The sequence below is a fragment of the Sycon ciliatum genome, chromosome 2, assembly GCF_964019385.1.
Source record: "Sycon ciliatum chromosome 2, ocSycCili1.1, whole genome shotgun sequence".
Classification (NCBI taxonomy): domain Eukaryota; kingdom Metazoa; phylum Porifera; class Calcarea; order Leucosolenida; family Sycettidae; genus Sycon; species Sycon ciliatum.
The window spans coordinates 19,447,542-19,461,232 of record NC_088644.1 but is presented as its reverse complement, the minus strand read 5'-3'; the positions used below and the strand labels follow the sequence as shown (position 1 = coordinate 19,461,232).

The following is a 13,691-nucleotide window of genomic DNA, read 5'->3' as shown; positions in this document are numbered from 1 at the left end:
ACAATATATTGCCATGATTTCTACCCTGCTTTTCATTGAAAACACTATCTGCATGACCTCCGAACCCTTTGCCATGCAGACCACCAGCATGCACTGATCAGGTGCACTGTACAGCCTACATACTAGAACTGTAGTTATGCTCCTACCTCCGAGAGGATGCCAAATTATGCTCCAAATTATTTTCAACCACCAAATAATAATTATGCCAATAATTATGCCGGCATAATCCGCCGGTACGCGGTGCCTAGTGCTAACCCAGGTGTCACTGTGAGTGGTCATGAAATCGCCATCTTCAGTTCCGGCAAGGGAAGGAACTGAACTGTCTGGATCAGATGGAAACACCACAAATCCTGAATGATCGTAAAATGGCATCTCCCCCCCCCCCCCCTTACCTTTTGCGGCACCACAACACCGGGCGGCTAGGGGATCAGGTACATACATGTACAATCATGTACAATGTCATACATACATGTAGCTGGTCGAGTACAATGACTATGATGACTATGTGCATTGTGCATGTCACATAATTGTTCGTTGCTATGCCCTTAACTACCTTCAAGTCACTAAACTTCTAAAGACTTAATTAAAGGCCGAACATTCCATTCCATTGCGCGGGGTGCGAGTTTTCCTTGGCTACATTCGATGATGAAGTCAGTGAACAGCACTTCATGCCACTTACATGTACATGTATGTGTGTGCTGAAGAAGCCAAGTGCCCCGCATCCTTGGCTCAGGCAACTCTAAAAATGATAAAAATTATTCAAATAACACCGATACTTAGTACAAGCTAATTGCGTACCGGTGTATACCATGTACCCCCAAGCAATGTACACGTACATGTATGAATGACTGTACACGTGACTGGGTACTTGTATACACTAGTAACACAATAGTATACAATGTCATGTACATACATGTATGGTAAAAAAGGAGAAGGACAAAATGTTAGTTATTGTTACGAGTTATGACTAAATGTCCACCAACGTAACCAGGTCATTATACAGTTAGTCATAACTCGTAACATTTTGTCCTTCTCCTTTTGTACCATAATTAAATTGGCTCACCATCCGACAACATATTATACATTTGGTATAAACAAGGCCGGTCTAGGCAGCTCGTGTAGCTCAGGAAATGACCTGGTGAATTATTATGTTACTCCTTACATGTACATGTATAAGCCGTGCTGTCATGGTGCCAGAGTCGTTGTAACTAACTTTGCAAAGTGCAACAAGACTCAGAGTGCAAGTGTTCAGTGCCAGAGTTGTTGTAACTTTGCAAGAGTGCAAGGGTTCAGTATAGCACCATCATTGGCATAATTCCAGAAAAATGTAGTCGAGCATAATCCGCCAAGGGCTAAATATGACCAGAACCTGAGTCCCAGGTATGTACATGTACATGTACATGTACAATATCACTACTAGTACTACGTACATGACTGTACATGTACATCTGCATGTACATGTACAGTCATGTACGTAGTAGCTATACAATGTACCTGTCCTGGCTAAACTCGCAAGCTTGCACCCTGTCAATGTTGTTGTTGTTGTTGTTGTTGTTTCAAATCTTTATTCTCACGATAGCCAGTGGCCAATAAGAGATAATAGTGTAAGAAAGGAGAAAGAGTGAGGAAGAATTGGGTGGGCAGGGCCTAGGGGTTAATGACTACTTAAGTGTACGGGCAGGGGTGGTCGCCACACGAGCATACAGAGTTGCGTACTTAAATGTACGGGCAGGGGTGGTCGCTACACGAGCATACAGAGTTGTGCAACAGCAGGGATATCTCGGATTTGAAGGGAGTACGAGAAGGGATTTCGCGAAGCTGGGTGGGCAGGCAATTAAAGTAATGAAGGGCCTTGTACAGGGGAGAATGGAGACAGCGGTCAGTCCGCGGAGTTGGCAAGTGCCAAGTACGAGAGCGACGTAAATTATACGAAGGTTGCACGTTGCTAGCAGTATGCAGCGAGAGTATATGTGGTGGGGCATAATTGTGGCGCAGAGAATGCGCGAAGAGTATATGTTTAACTTTAAAGCGTGAAAATAATGTTGGCCATTTGATGCGATGCAAAAGGTGGGAGTGTTCTAAGTGTGTGTTGTTGTTGTTGTTGTTGTTGTTGTTGTTGTTGTTGTTGTTGTTGTTGTTGTTGTTGTTGTTGTTGTTGTTGTTGTTGTTGTTGTTGTTGTTGTTTATTTTACTTCGCAGATTCTAACGGGCAAGTTACCCAAAAACAAGAAAGCGAAGGCAAAGAAAATAATAATAATAAAAGAAATAACCGGGGGCAGCAGAAAATGAATAATAGCTTTAAGAACTTAGATGGTGAGCCAAGGAACAAATTTCCATGTTACAAATAATCGCTTTTAAAAGTAAAAAGAAAAGAGCGGGTGGTACAGCAGTCTTCCTATTCTGAATTCCCTGAACGAAGCAGAGACATTAGCTGGGTACATATCACTATTACACAGCAGCACAGTAGCAAGAGAGCTACCTCGGTCGACATCGGTGGACGTGGACTACGAGTGGATGCGACATACGATGTGTCATTTTATCGCATGTATTTTTGACAAGCGTACCTGTACCCGATAATGTGTATATTAAAATGATTCGTCAATAACAATTATGCATGTCAGATGATTTTGAACCATGTTGTGCTTTTATTTTTATTATAGTCGTTCAACCAAACAGGCCTTCTCACATCATGTCATCATGTCATCTTCTCACATCATGTCAGCTTGACTTCTTCCTACACTGGCTACAGACAATAACTCACTGCACTGCAGTGTGCAGGTGTTAAACTACAAGTCATGTACATGGGGTCGAACTTTCAGTGTCTGCCAAACAATGACGCGGGGGATTTGTGGCACAAAGCTACATTATGGTATAGTCAAAACCGTATACGGTATAGTCCATGCGCCTTGCTTGTCATACAGGCCATACATGTACATGTACATGTATGTACTGAGTAGATCTACTGGCCTGAGCCTGAGCCGAGGTTTGTGTAGTGTACTAGTGTAAACCATGGTAGACTATCACCTGATCACAACCACAGAACCAATTACCGCTGTAGCACTCTGCAGACACCACCGTAGACCTACTGGTAGCTTGCTAGCAGTAGCACCCACTACTGAACACTACAGGAATCTTTGAACGTTTGCGGTACTCCACAGTACCAGTCATGTGCTGTTTACCGCCTCCCCGCTGTTGTATTCTAACGTTAACGTTATTCATTGACTGAGCGTTCTTTGCTTTGTACTACACCCTGCTATCATGTTAGGCTATTTCCTACAATATTTTACTGTTTCCATTCGCTTCCATGTAATTGGGCGACACCGCCCGTTTGGTTCTGCGAAATATGTACCTACCTAGACTAGGGGGGTACTAGTAACCGGATTATGCCGGCATAATTTTTGGCATAATCAGGTCCTTTTGAGAAGGAGAATGAAGTTGAAGACACCACTGCAGCTGTAGTTATGGCCAGGCGCCAGGCGCGAACTGATGGTGGTGGTGGTGAGAAGGAGAGCTCTGTGCCAGAACTTTGCAGCCTAGAGAGCATGTGTGGGCAGGCGTGTGTTTACCGCCATATTGCCAGGTGTGTCTTTACCACCATATTTATCAACCTTTTGAGAAGGAGCATAAAAATATAATGGCATCCGAAAAACAAGGGCGGGTGCCCAATGAGGCTGTTACTGTGTTAGCCTGTTATACACACCCGCTATTGAAGGCATAATTGAAGGCATAATTGAAGGCATAATTGAAGGCATAATTGAAGGCATAATCAGGTTCTTGTTGAGAAGGAGCATAAAATGGCATCCGAAAACAAGGGTAGGTGCCCAATGAGGCTGTTATCCATGTATACACACCTGCTATTGAAGGACCATACATTGTACATAGCGCTTCTTGTCGATTTGGAATAATAATTTTAGCAGCCACTATAGCCTAGTATAAGACATCTCCCAAATGTTCAGCATTTGCTTGTGAATTTGGTATTCCTCTTGCATACAGTAATAATAGTATGTCGTGTACTTCCACAAAGCTCCCAGTCCACATCATGACAATGGTCTGAGTCCTTTTTTCATGATGATTGTCACGGTTCTTTTGATCTTTTTGGTGAAGCATAAGCATAATAATTGGCTGTTTTCTTGAGCATTCTGCGAGCATCCGATCCGCTAGAGCATACATGTACATTGTAATCTGGTCATTTCCCGAGCATAATCCGCTTACCCCTAGGCTATGGATGAGTTTGGTAACACTTAATTCAACAACGAGGCGAAGTACTAGTTTACAAGACGTATTAGTTTGTTGTGCTGAAGTCTGTCCCGGTTTAGACGCAGACCTGCAGGAGATGATGACTGCACTTGACCTGCACTCTTGAGCCACTTTATTACTAAGAATGTACTAGTGCCAGTAGTGGTGGACGATTTGGGTCCTCTGTACTCTCTAGCTCTGCCATCGCTATGCCGCATATGCGCCAATCGGAACACAACTGTCACAAGCAGGGAGTCGTAAAAGCCTTTAACGACTCCCTGGTCACAAGTCCCAACCGTCGGACGATTTGCAACCATGCGCGCTGCTGCACTGCTGGCAGTCTTTCACTCAGTTTGGGGTTAGTTTGGAGGTTGCCTGGCTGGTTGCGCGCTAGCATAGCGCGAGCTTGCACGCTCGGTGTCTTGGCTGGCATGGAGCCGGTAGAGACTCACTGCGCTGTACGAGTACGGTCAGTTCCTGGCCCTGGCCTGGGTCCTCTACTCTACTCTCTAGCTACACTCTAGCCTACTTCAACAGTACTTGTAAGTTGTAAGGAATAGTAATACTAATAGTAATAGTAATACTACTGCTGTAGCCTCCAGTGGAGATGCCGATACGAAGGCCACCTAGTAGTACTAGTAGTACCTAACGGCTGCATAGTAGATACTTACACTCAATCTGCGTGTACATGTAGTAGATCTACTCGCGCACTGCAGTCACTGCAGTTGCGCTGAAGCCTGCAGGCTGGCCTATCCAGCTACGTGACTTGGTGGCTTCATCTCCGCTCCTGGCACTTATGAAGTAAGGTGTGTGCGCGTGTGTGTGAAAGTTCACCCCCCATTTCTATCCCGGGCCTTGTTATCTGGTTATTGTGGGGCAACGACGTGCTGTTGTCCTGTTGATTTTCTCCATTCTTGTTTTTGTGCGGCCATCGATCTAATCATGGCTGATGAACAATCGGATATTGCCGAGGCTGGTTCGACTCAAAGTACAGCTGCTCATTCCACGAATAGTGCAGACAGTGGAGTGGGAAATGAAAGTAGCCACCAACGAGAAAATGGAGGTGTTTCAGCAGCAGCAACAGCGGCATCAAGCCCGGAGCAAGCTGCTCCTTCCTTTATCCCCACTATTGAAGATGCGTACGCCGCCAGGGAACACTTCTCAGAGTATGGCGTGATGAGGACGCCTTTGATCCGCCTGAATGTCGATATGGTTCGTGTAGCACAGGATGGGATGTGCGGTGGCATGATGGAGGTCTACTTGAAACTGGAAAACCTGCAACCTATTGGATCCTTCGAGCTGCGAGGTGCTTCATATGCACTGGCAACAGCTGAAAAGGAAAAGCTGCAACGCGGTATTGTGACAGCGAGTACTGGCAATTTCGCCCAGGTCAGTCTGACGTGTGCCGTGTGTCTTACATTACCTTACTGAGGTTGTCTCGTAGATTTACGGGTCGGGGTGGACTAGGCATTAGCGCTGATGTGCGATGACTGCAATGATGTGCATGGTGGGGTCTTGTTCAGCTTGGTGTATTCACGTGAGCTTCCCCGGAGCGATTGAAGCGCCATGCCCATTGTTTCCGCCCATTTTCGGCAACTGAAATGCGCAAGCATGCGTAGCGTGCTTCCTTTTGTGGCCGGAAATAAGCTAGCTTTTAACAGCACCAGACAGGCCAATGCCAATGCCTGGCAATGGTCTCAACACCGTCAAGGCATCAAGGAGGTACATAACATTGCAGATCTATGCATGCTGGTGGTAGTGCAGCGGTGATAGTACATAGACCCATTAGCTCTACACTTCTGTTGTAGTGTTGATCATTGTGCAATGACAGTGTTTGTATGCATGGGACTCAAAATACATCACGCAGGGGTGTGGTGAATCATGCACCCTTGCCCAGTAGAAAGGTCTTGAGGTATGGAGCTAAAATTAATATAACGAATTGTTACCATCTACCATACACCCTACACCACACACATGTGCATGTTGTACATGATTCACTTTGCATACATCTTTGCAAAGGACACATGGTCAAAACCAGAACTTCCTGTGCTATTATCAGACCAATTTAGAGTGATAGCAATTGTACATGGGAACACGGTTCCAGAGTTTAAAAATGGTCAAGATCTTAAAATTGTTCGCCTCAAAATGGCTAAGTTGATCTAATCAAAAGTGCTGCGCCTGCATGCACCTGACCAGCCTGCGCTACCCTACATGTATCATATGCACCATCATGTGCCCTAGTAGTGGAAACCATAAAGTGCCAGGGACTTGCGTAGAGGCAAAATTCGTCTAGAAGCATAGAAATGCGAAGAGCGTGTTGACGGGTACGTGTATATGTGACACAAGTATCCCTTCATGTACCAGTTCACGTTATGCCGCGAACGGAGGCCTGGCTGAAGCAACAGCATAATTATGGTTATCGTGGACACATCTCGTGAATGGGGGTTGTAGAATATCAAATGATTCATTGGAGGGAGATGGAGGGCATGAGCAGAATAAGATTACGTGAGGAGACAACATCGAGAAGATTGGAGAATGGAGATAAGAAGAAAGAGGGTGAGACTGGCACCGTATTGATCCACCCGCAACGGGTCAAGAAAAGGAGGAGGGCACCAATTCGGAATGGAGCTTGGTTCTGTGAAGGTACACCATTTCCATACTGTGAGCTGTTCCTATGTTGCAGCCAAGTCAGCCAGTTTACATGTATTCACATAGCTAGGCATGTATGTCTCCTGTCTGATAACCAAACGCTGTATACGCACCGGCATTTGACTTCATTGTCTTCTCTATACTCTGTATCGCTTCTCTTTCTCGGTGCCAATTTTCTGCAAGTTCCCCGACTTCCCTGACTTTTGTATCAGGCGAGGATAAGTCTGCTGGTAACTTCACTCCATGACACTACTAAGTATATCGCTACCTTGGCAAACCCGCGTGAGGATTCAGTCAGCCTGCTTTGCTCTGACCCAACAGAGCCAGGCATTGGTGCTTGGGCAGCGTTTTTTTACTTGCCTGACCCATGACCAATGCGGCATCACCCTCGCCATTCTACTTTGCACATCACACTTCAAATGGTCTCTCAGCTGTAAATGCTTTGGAAATAGGAACACTGTTTGTACAGAACTGCCACAGATTCTGAACATCCTGATGTCTACAACATCGGTCCGGCTCGTTTTTTTAGTCCAATCCAGGTGTACATCTTCATGTTCCTGGCTGAGCATTCGTTGATCAAGTCATGTGCTTGAAAAGCTCCCTATACACTGTAGTTATGTGTGGGCTGCGGCTTTAGTGCCCCAGATATACATTAAGAGTTACGCCGGTCTTATGGATGCCTCATTTGCAAGGAATTCGGATCGCTGGCTTAATTGGACGATAGAACGTACGGGTACGGCTGAAACTCCGTATTGGGGGAGGGGGGGGGGGGGGCAATCCCCTGTGATCTGGCCATGAGTAGCTTGATTTGGTCATAGAATGTTATGTTATGAATGTCCAGGTGTTGTTGAACCTCCTTACCTTCTTTCAAGTTTGGGATAAGACTCTGTGGACAGTATATTGCACTAATAATGACTGTATTGAGTATCAAATCCCCAGTTTTGTGGTTGCACTTTATAAATTCCTAATAAATTCCCACAAAGTTTACATAGCAGTACAGTATTGCCGATGTCTGGATAAGTGATGCACCGGGACTGAAACACACTCAGTGATCAGGGCTATTTTTGCGAGTGATGGAGAGGAGACGAAGTGTAATGCGGCTTTGCTTTAATTGACACCTTTATTTGGGCGATGCACTGACTAACCATGGACCTGCAGGACTGCGCTGCTTGTGTAAATGCCAAACGTCTGAACACTGATTGCGCATGGTAGATTTTTTGCTGGAGAAAGCGACCTAGCACACGAGGCACAGAAGCCATTGGAGGTTTTGACCAGACCCTACCAATACCATCACTCTTCAATGTTGTTACAGTAGTGAATAGAGCAGCAGTAAACAAGTTTTTATATCTAGCATTTTTGGCCACTCCATTCTCAATGTAGATGCTATTTTTGTCACTGCTCTGAGGGGCGAAATGCCAGAGATAAGGACGTATTTGCTGCTGTCGCATTGTAACGACTTTGAAGAGTCATAGTATGAAAGGCAGTCATATCTGATTGCTATCCTGCCCTGCCCCCCCCCCCCGAACTGGGATTTCAATTTAAACTTTCATAAAAATGGTTTCATTCAGAGATGTGAAAGTTTATAGGGGGAATACATGCACTATCACTGAAATAAAGCACTGATTCTGCTTACAGCCCTGGGAATTGCTCCTCCCAATGTCAAGTTTTCTGTTGACTAGTCTTACAGTGAGTGATCCTGGCAGGTTGGCTAATGAAATATGAGCTGATTGAATTAATGTGATGGAAGCAGCTTTTGATCTTAAAACCAAGTGACTTGCTGTTGCAAAGTTGTGGCAGAACTAAAAACTAACACGATCTCCCCCCCCCCCCCCCATACACTTTATAATAATTGTGTTGCTAACACTGTAGTAGTACTGGTATGTCATATCACTAGTGCACGGGTTGCAATAGCATACTCTTCTGTCAGTGCCGCTGGTTAGGGGAGTGCTTCCTGGTGAAGACGTGTTGTTGTGCAATAAAGTACTTCGGCAATTTGCCTTTGGGCAATATTGCAGACATGATTTAAGTGCTCGTATACATTGAGAAGTGAATATTAGCATGAGATCACTTGATGGGATGTAATCTATTGAAGTGCATGCACTTCAATCTGCTTGTCTATACTTGAGTTCCTTCTGATGGGGAATAGTTTCAAATGGGTGGTGCTAGCTGCTACATGAATTTCTTGTAGCACCTGCTGCAGGGTTTGCCCTAGGCGGTGCGGACTTGCACTCTGAAATCGCAGTGGAAAGGGGGAGGGGAAACACATGCTGGCAGTGGAATGTTCACAGCCACTGGCTTCAGTTGTTTGGTCAGAGCAGTTGTCCTTACACTTCCAACAGGTTTGGAAACGAACTCAAATCCAATCGGAGTACTTATCAATATGCATGCCTGGATATTGTGTGTTGTGTGTTTTTCCAACAGGCTTGGAAACTTCCATCCAACCGGAGTATTTATGCATGCCTGGAGACTATTATTTGTGTGTGGTGTGTTTTTCTCAGGGACTAGCAGCCTGTGCTAAACGCAAGGGTTACCCTATATCTGTAGTGGTACCTGACTATGCTCCTATCATCAAGCATTCAGCTCTGGAACGGCTGGGAGCTTCTGTACGCCGTGTCCCATTTGAGCAATGGTGGGAGGTTCTCGTTCACCAGAAATTCCCAGGGTTGGAGGACCAGCACTTCATCCGCCCATCCGGCAAGCGCGAGATTCTTGCAGGTTAGTACAATTTTACCAGGGTTAGGACCAGACTAACCAGCATGAGCCTTGATTCAGCTCCAGCAGTACTTGTCCAGAATTACAAATGGAAGAGCCACGCAGAGCAAAACACACACATTCAGCCCACACATGGCAGGCTAGGAAACAGAAAGGATCATGTGACGGCATTGGCAAATTTCTGCTTCAGTGAATGTCCTGGTAATCTACAGACCATGTTCATGTAGTCTATACCATCATGTGACCGTATCATGTGACCGTATATGCTTACATTATGATTGTATACAGGTGAAATCCTGATAATTCGAACCCCAAATTGCCAGGGGAAACTTCTAATTTAATATTCGGACATTCTAATCTTCCAAACATGTACCCGCACCGCAAAATGTATATCAAAATGCTCACATTGTCACACCGAACACATATCCCACGCACTCTGAACGGGCACAACAGTCTACTTGCGAAATGGAACCGACCAGCACAGTGTACAAGTACAGTGTACATTGAACTTCGAATTATGCATTTCCAACTTCGAATTATCAGCGGCTGAAATCTGTCCCGGAAGCAATATCGCGGTATGTTCTCCTTAAGCCATACTCGAATTGTCACGATTCCACCTGTATGCATGACTGTAGACATGTGTCACATGTACGGCATTATGCAGCAGTTTGCCAAGCACAAACCCCACCATTCTGCCATACAAGCGCATGCATTTGCATGAGATACATGCAGGGGCGTCGCACACGGTACGGTCACTACGGTATTGACCGTACCACGTTTTGCCCCAGATACCCCGTGAATCAACAAAATACACTGATCTGGTATCTAAAATTCCAAAATTTTCGGCTCCGCCACCACTCCCCCACGAGTAAATCGTACTTCAGATGGCTGACCGCACCACACTAAAATACCTTCCGACGCCCCTGACATGTAATGGGTTATCAGTGCAATCCTGCTTGTGGAAGACCATTGTGGCTCCCTGCAGGCCTGGAGGTCCATTCACACAGAGCACTATATGCCTCCTATGCTGGCACATAACCGCGTCCTTGGCCAAAGCCCATTTCTATGATCACAATCGCACCCTCTTCCACTCATATGGTGTGTGTTGCTGTTCTGAATCTGAATTCTATCGAGCAGGCAATGCCACACTAGCTTTGGAGATTCTAGAAGACTTGCCCGATGTGGATGCGATTGTGGTGCCATACAGTAGCGGTGGCCTGTGCCTCAGTGTTGGTAGTGTACTCCAGGCACGCAAGCCCGACACACGCCTGATTGCATGTGAAGTCAACACCAGTACACCATTGAACAACGCTCTCCTGGCTGGACGGCCTTTCTACTGCCAACACTCACCATCATTCGTCGACGGACTTGGGTTCAACACCGTGCTACCTGAAGTATGGCCGCATGTTCAGAGAATGATCACCACTACAGCCAGGGTCAGTTTGAATGACACTGCACGTGCTATCCGACTGATGGTCGAGAGGAACCATGTGGTTGCTGAAGGCGCTGGAGCTGCTCCAGTCGCCGCTGCCTTGACTGGCCAAGCCGGACCAGGAAAGGTGGTATGTGTGGTGTCTGGCGGTAACATTGATGCGACGGTGCTAGCTGACGTCCTGCAAGGCATCGTCCCTATGCCTTCAGGAAGGCCCGATGCTAGACATGGAGGTGGCCTGGGAGGAAACAATGGACGCCAAACTGAAACAAGCCTGTAGAGTCCAGTATGATGTCACTCTCAATGACAGCAATAGCCACATGAGCCGGGGACTTCCTTGTTCGTCTCAATTTATCTGCACTCATTACAGCTGCACAGATAAGTTGCTACCATCACCCCCCCCCCCCCTCCCCCCCCCCCCCCCATATACATACCATTGTGATTTAAACACTTGAAGCTGCTATGGGTTTTTTTGACAGGCACAGAGAAAGAGAGAGAGAGTGTGTGTGTGTGTGTGTGTGTGTGTGTGTGTGCGCGTTCGCGTGTGTGTATGTGTGTGTGCGTGCGCGTGTGTGTGCATGTCTGTCCTCTGTCTGTGAACAGAGATAGATAGATGGAGAGAGAGAGAGAGAGAGAGAGAGAGAGAGAGAGAGAGAGAGAGAGAGAGAATGAGAGAGAGAGAGAGAGAGAATGAGAGAGAGGATGAGAGAGAATACGTCTCATGTGTCCGTTGATGTGGATTTCTTGCTACATTTCACTAGTGGCACTAAATGTATACAACGGTATCAGTGTACTGAAGTACATTCATTCTAGTTTTGTCAGTATCATTTCTTGAGAACTTGAATTTTCTCTAGTCACTATGCCGATCTCGGATTCATTGACATTGTTCTACACAATCCTGTTGTTCTGCTGTATCCTGCATAAAACCATACTGTCACTGTTAAAGGTTGTACATCATGATTAATAAAAATTTATAATGGCCGTGTAGCTTACCAAGTTAATGGCTCATTCCATGCACTGCAAAGCGGCAATTTGACACTTGGAACCTTTGCCATACTGTACAAACCAGCAATTTTTTTGGTGAATGACTTTCCAACTCCAAAGCCGCTTGTCAATTTCCGACTCTAGCTTGAACAGTACGAAACACCAAAAGCACACACAATGCGCATGGCGGTGAATGGACAGGTGGAAAGGCGGCGACTGCATTCATATACTTCAGCTGGATATTATACACATTTACAACTATTATAATTAAAAAAGTAAGTAAATTATCGTGTCCGTTCCCGAAGGGAACTCACGACGGCCGCTAACACCCGATAAATCCTAGCGGCAGATGCAGCGCCTAACGGTGTAAAAATGGAGAGAAAATGGCCTGCCCCACTAGATTTCATTGGCCAGTAGCACTGCTGCCCCCTCTCCGTGAATTTCTACCTGGGAAGTGACTTGAGCTTGTGCCGGTGCATGCACTGCTGTACGCACCACATGCCACTGGTCTGCAGGTCCAGTGTACCATGGAACTGTGCACGATACAGCACAGCAAGTCTGACCTTCCGCATTCACGGTGCATGTCACATGACCCCCTCGATTCACACGCCCACCCCACCCTGATACATGTATATTGATACCTTGATATACATATACACAGTGACAGACATTGCACTCACTCGGAGCCACCAACCACAGCCGACTACTCTGTGCATTAGTGATTCCAACTCACCGGCAGTACTCTGGCAATTTGATTTTTTTTTTAATGCATATTCCGTCCAGCATAAATACATGCAAGGATCTAAAAAGAATACCTTCTCGGTGTACCAGCACAATTCAAATAAATTGACCCTGGTTTGAAGTTCTCTACACCTAGACATGGAAGAAAAATCTGTTGCAATTCAACTTAAAACAATTATAGAAAATCACATTCCTGCTCATGAAACCGATGAGTCCTGCAATAATTACTAATAACACTAGAAGGTAAGCAGAGAAAGCCAGGTGGACCTGCCACAAACTAGCATTCACCTATTGATATGTACGTATATGAAAGTAGTGGGTAAACACTTTGCTTTACGACCCTGGACCACAGCCAGTAGCAGCCATCTTCCAAACATAACCTATCATGTCGTCAAAACAGCAAGCGATAATAAGAATATCATCTTTTATACATGCCTCAGCAAATTACAGGGCCATATTTCCATGTGTTGGACTGGTACATCTCTACTCACTCTAGGGTAAGCTCGAATTTAGCTTCAGTGTCCAGTTGCTCGCTCTTCCCAGAACAAATCAGGGAAACCGTTCCGAGGGTTCCGTTGGGATAGTTGGGGAAGACGACAATCGTTACAGGGTTGCGATAAATATTTGCTTTCTTGTTGGCTGTCGTAAAAGAGTGCACGTGGTCACCCAGGAAAAGCTCTCTTGGAAAGAAGTTGTGCACAATGTTGAATGCTGCAGATCCCATGCTGTATGCCTCAGTAGTTTCACCCGTCTTGATTCTGAGGCTCTGTAATTGCATTGCAACAGAAGAAGGACATAAAATATTGAGCATATAGCAGCAACATAATAATAGGAACTCCTCCGCATGCTGTTCATATGATCTGATCCTAGTTTGGTTAGTGTAAAAGCAGAAATTTTCGGTGGTGTTTTATTTTTGGTAACTTCGGTGCCGACAATT

At 45.6% G+C, this 13,691-nt stretch overlaps 2 protein-coding genes across 2 annotated transcripts in view; one reads left to right on the top strand and one right to left on the bottom strand.

Moving 5' to 3' along the window:
* The first annotated feature begins 5,058 nt into the window (after positions 1-5,058).
* LOC135809066 (putative threonine dehydratase) lies at positions 5,059-11,445 on the top strand. Its single transcript, XM_065322326.1, has 3 exons — positions 5,059-5,625; positions 9,384-9,600; positions 10,735-11,445. The coding sequence occupies exons 1-3, from the start codon at positions 5,179-5,181 to the stop codon at positions 11,307-11,309; spliced, it is 1,239 nt and encodes a 412-aa protein (XP_065178398.1). The 5' UTR covers positions 5,059-5,178; the 3' UTR covers positions 11,310-11,445.
* Positions 11,446-12,752: 1,307 nt separating this feature from the next.
* LOC135809065 (uncharacterized) overlaps positions 12,753-13,691 on the bottom strand; it is an 11,775-nt gene continuing 10,836 nt past the window's right edge. Inside the window, exon 6 of the mRNA XM_065322325.1 lies at positions 12,753-13,520. Within this exon, the coding sequence (XP_065178397.1) occupies positions 13,242-13,520 (279 nt within the window). The 3' untranslated portion in view covers positions 12,753-13,241. The remainder of the gene's footprint in view (positions 13,521-13,691) is intronic.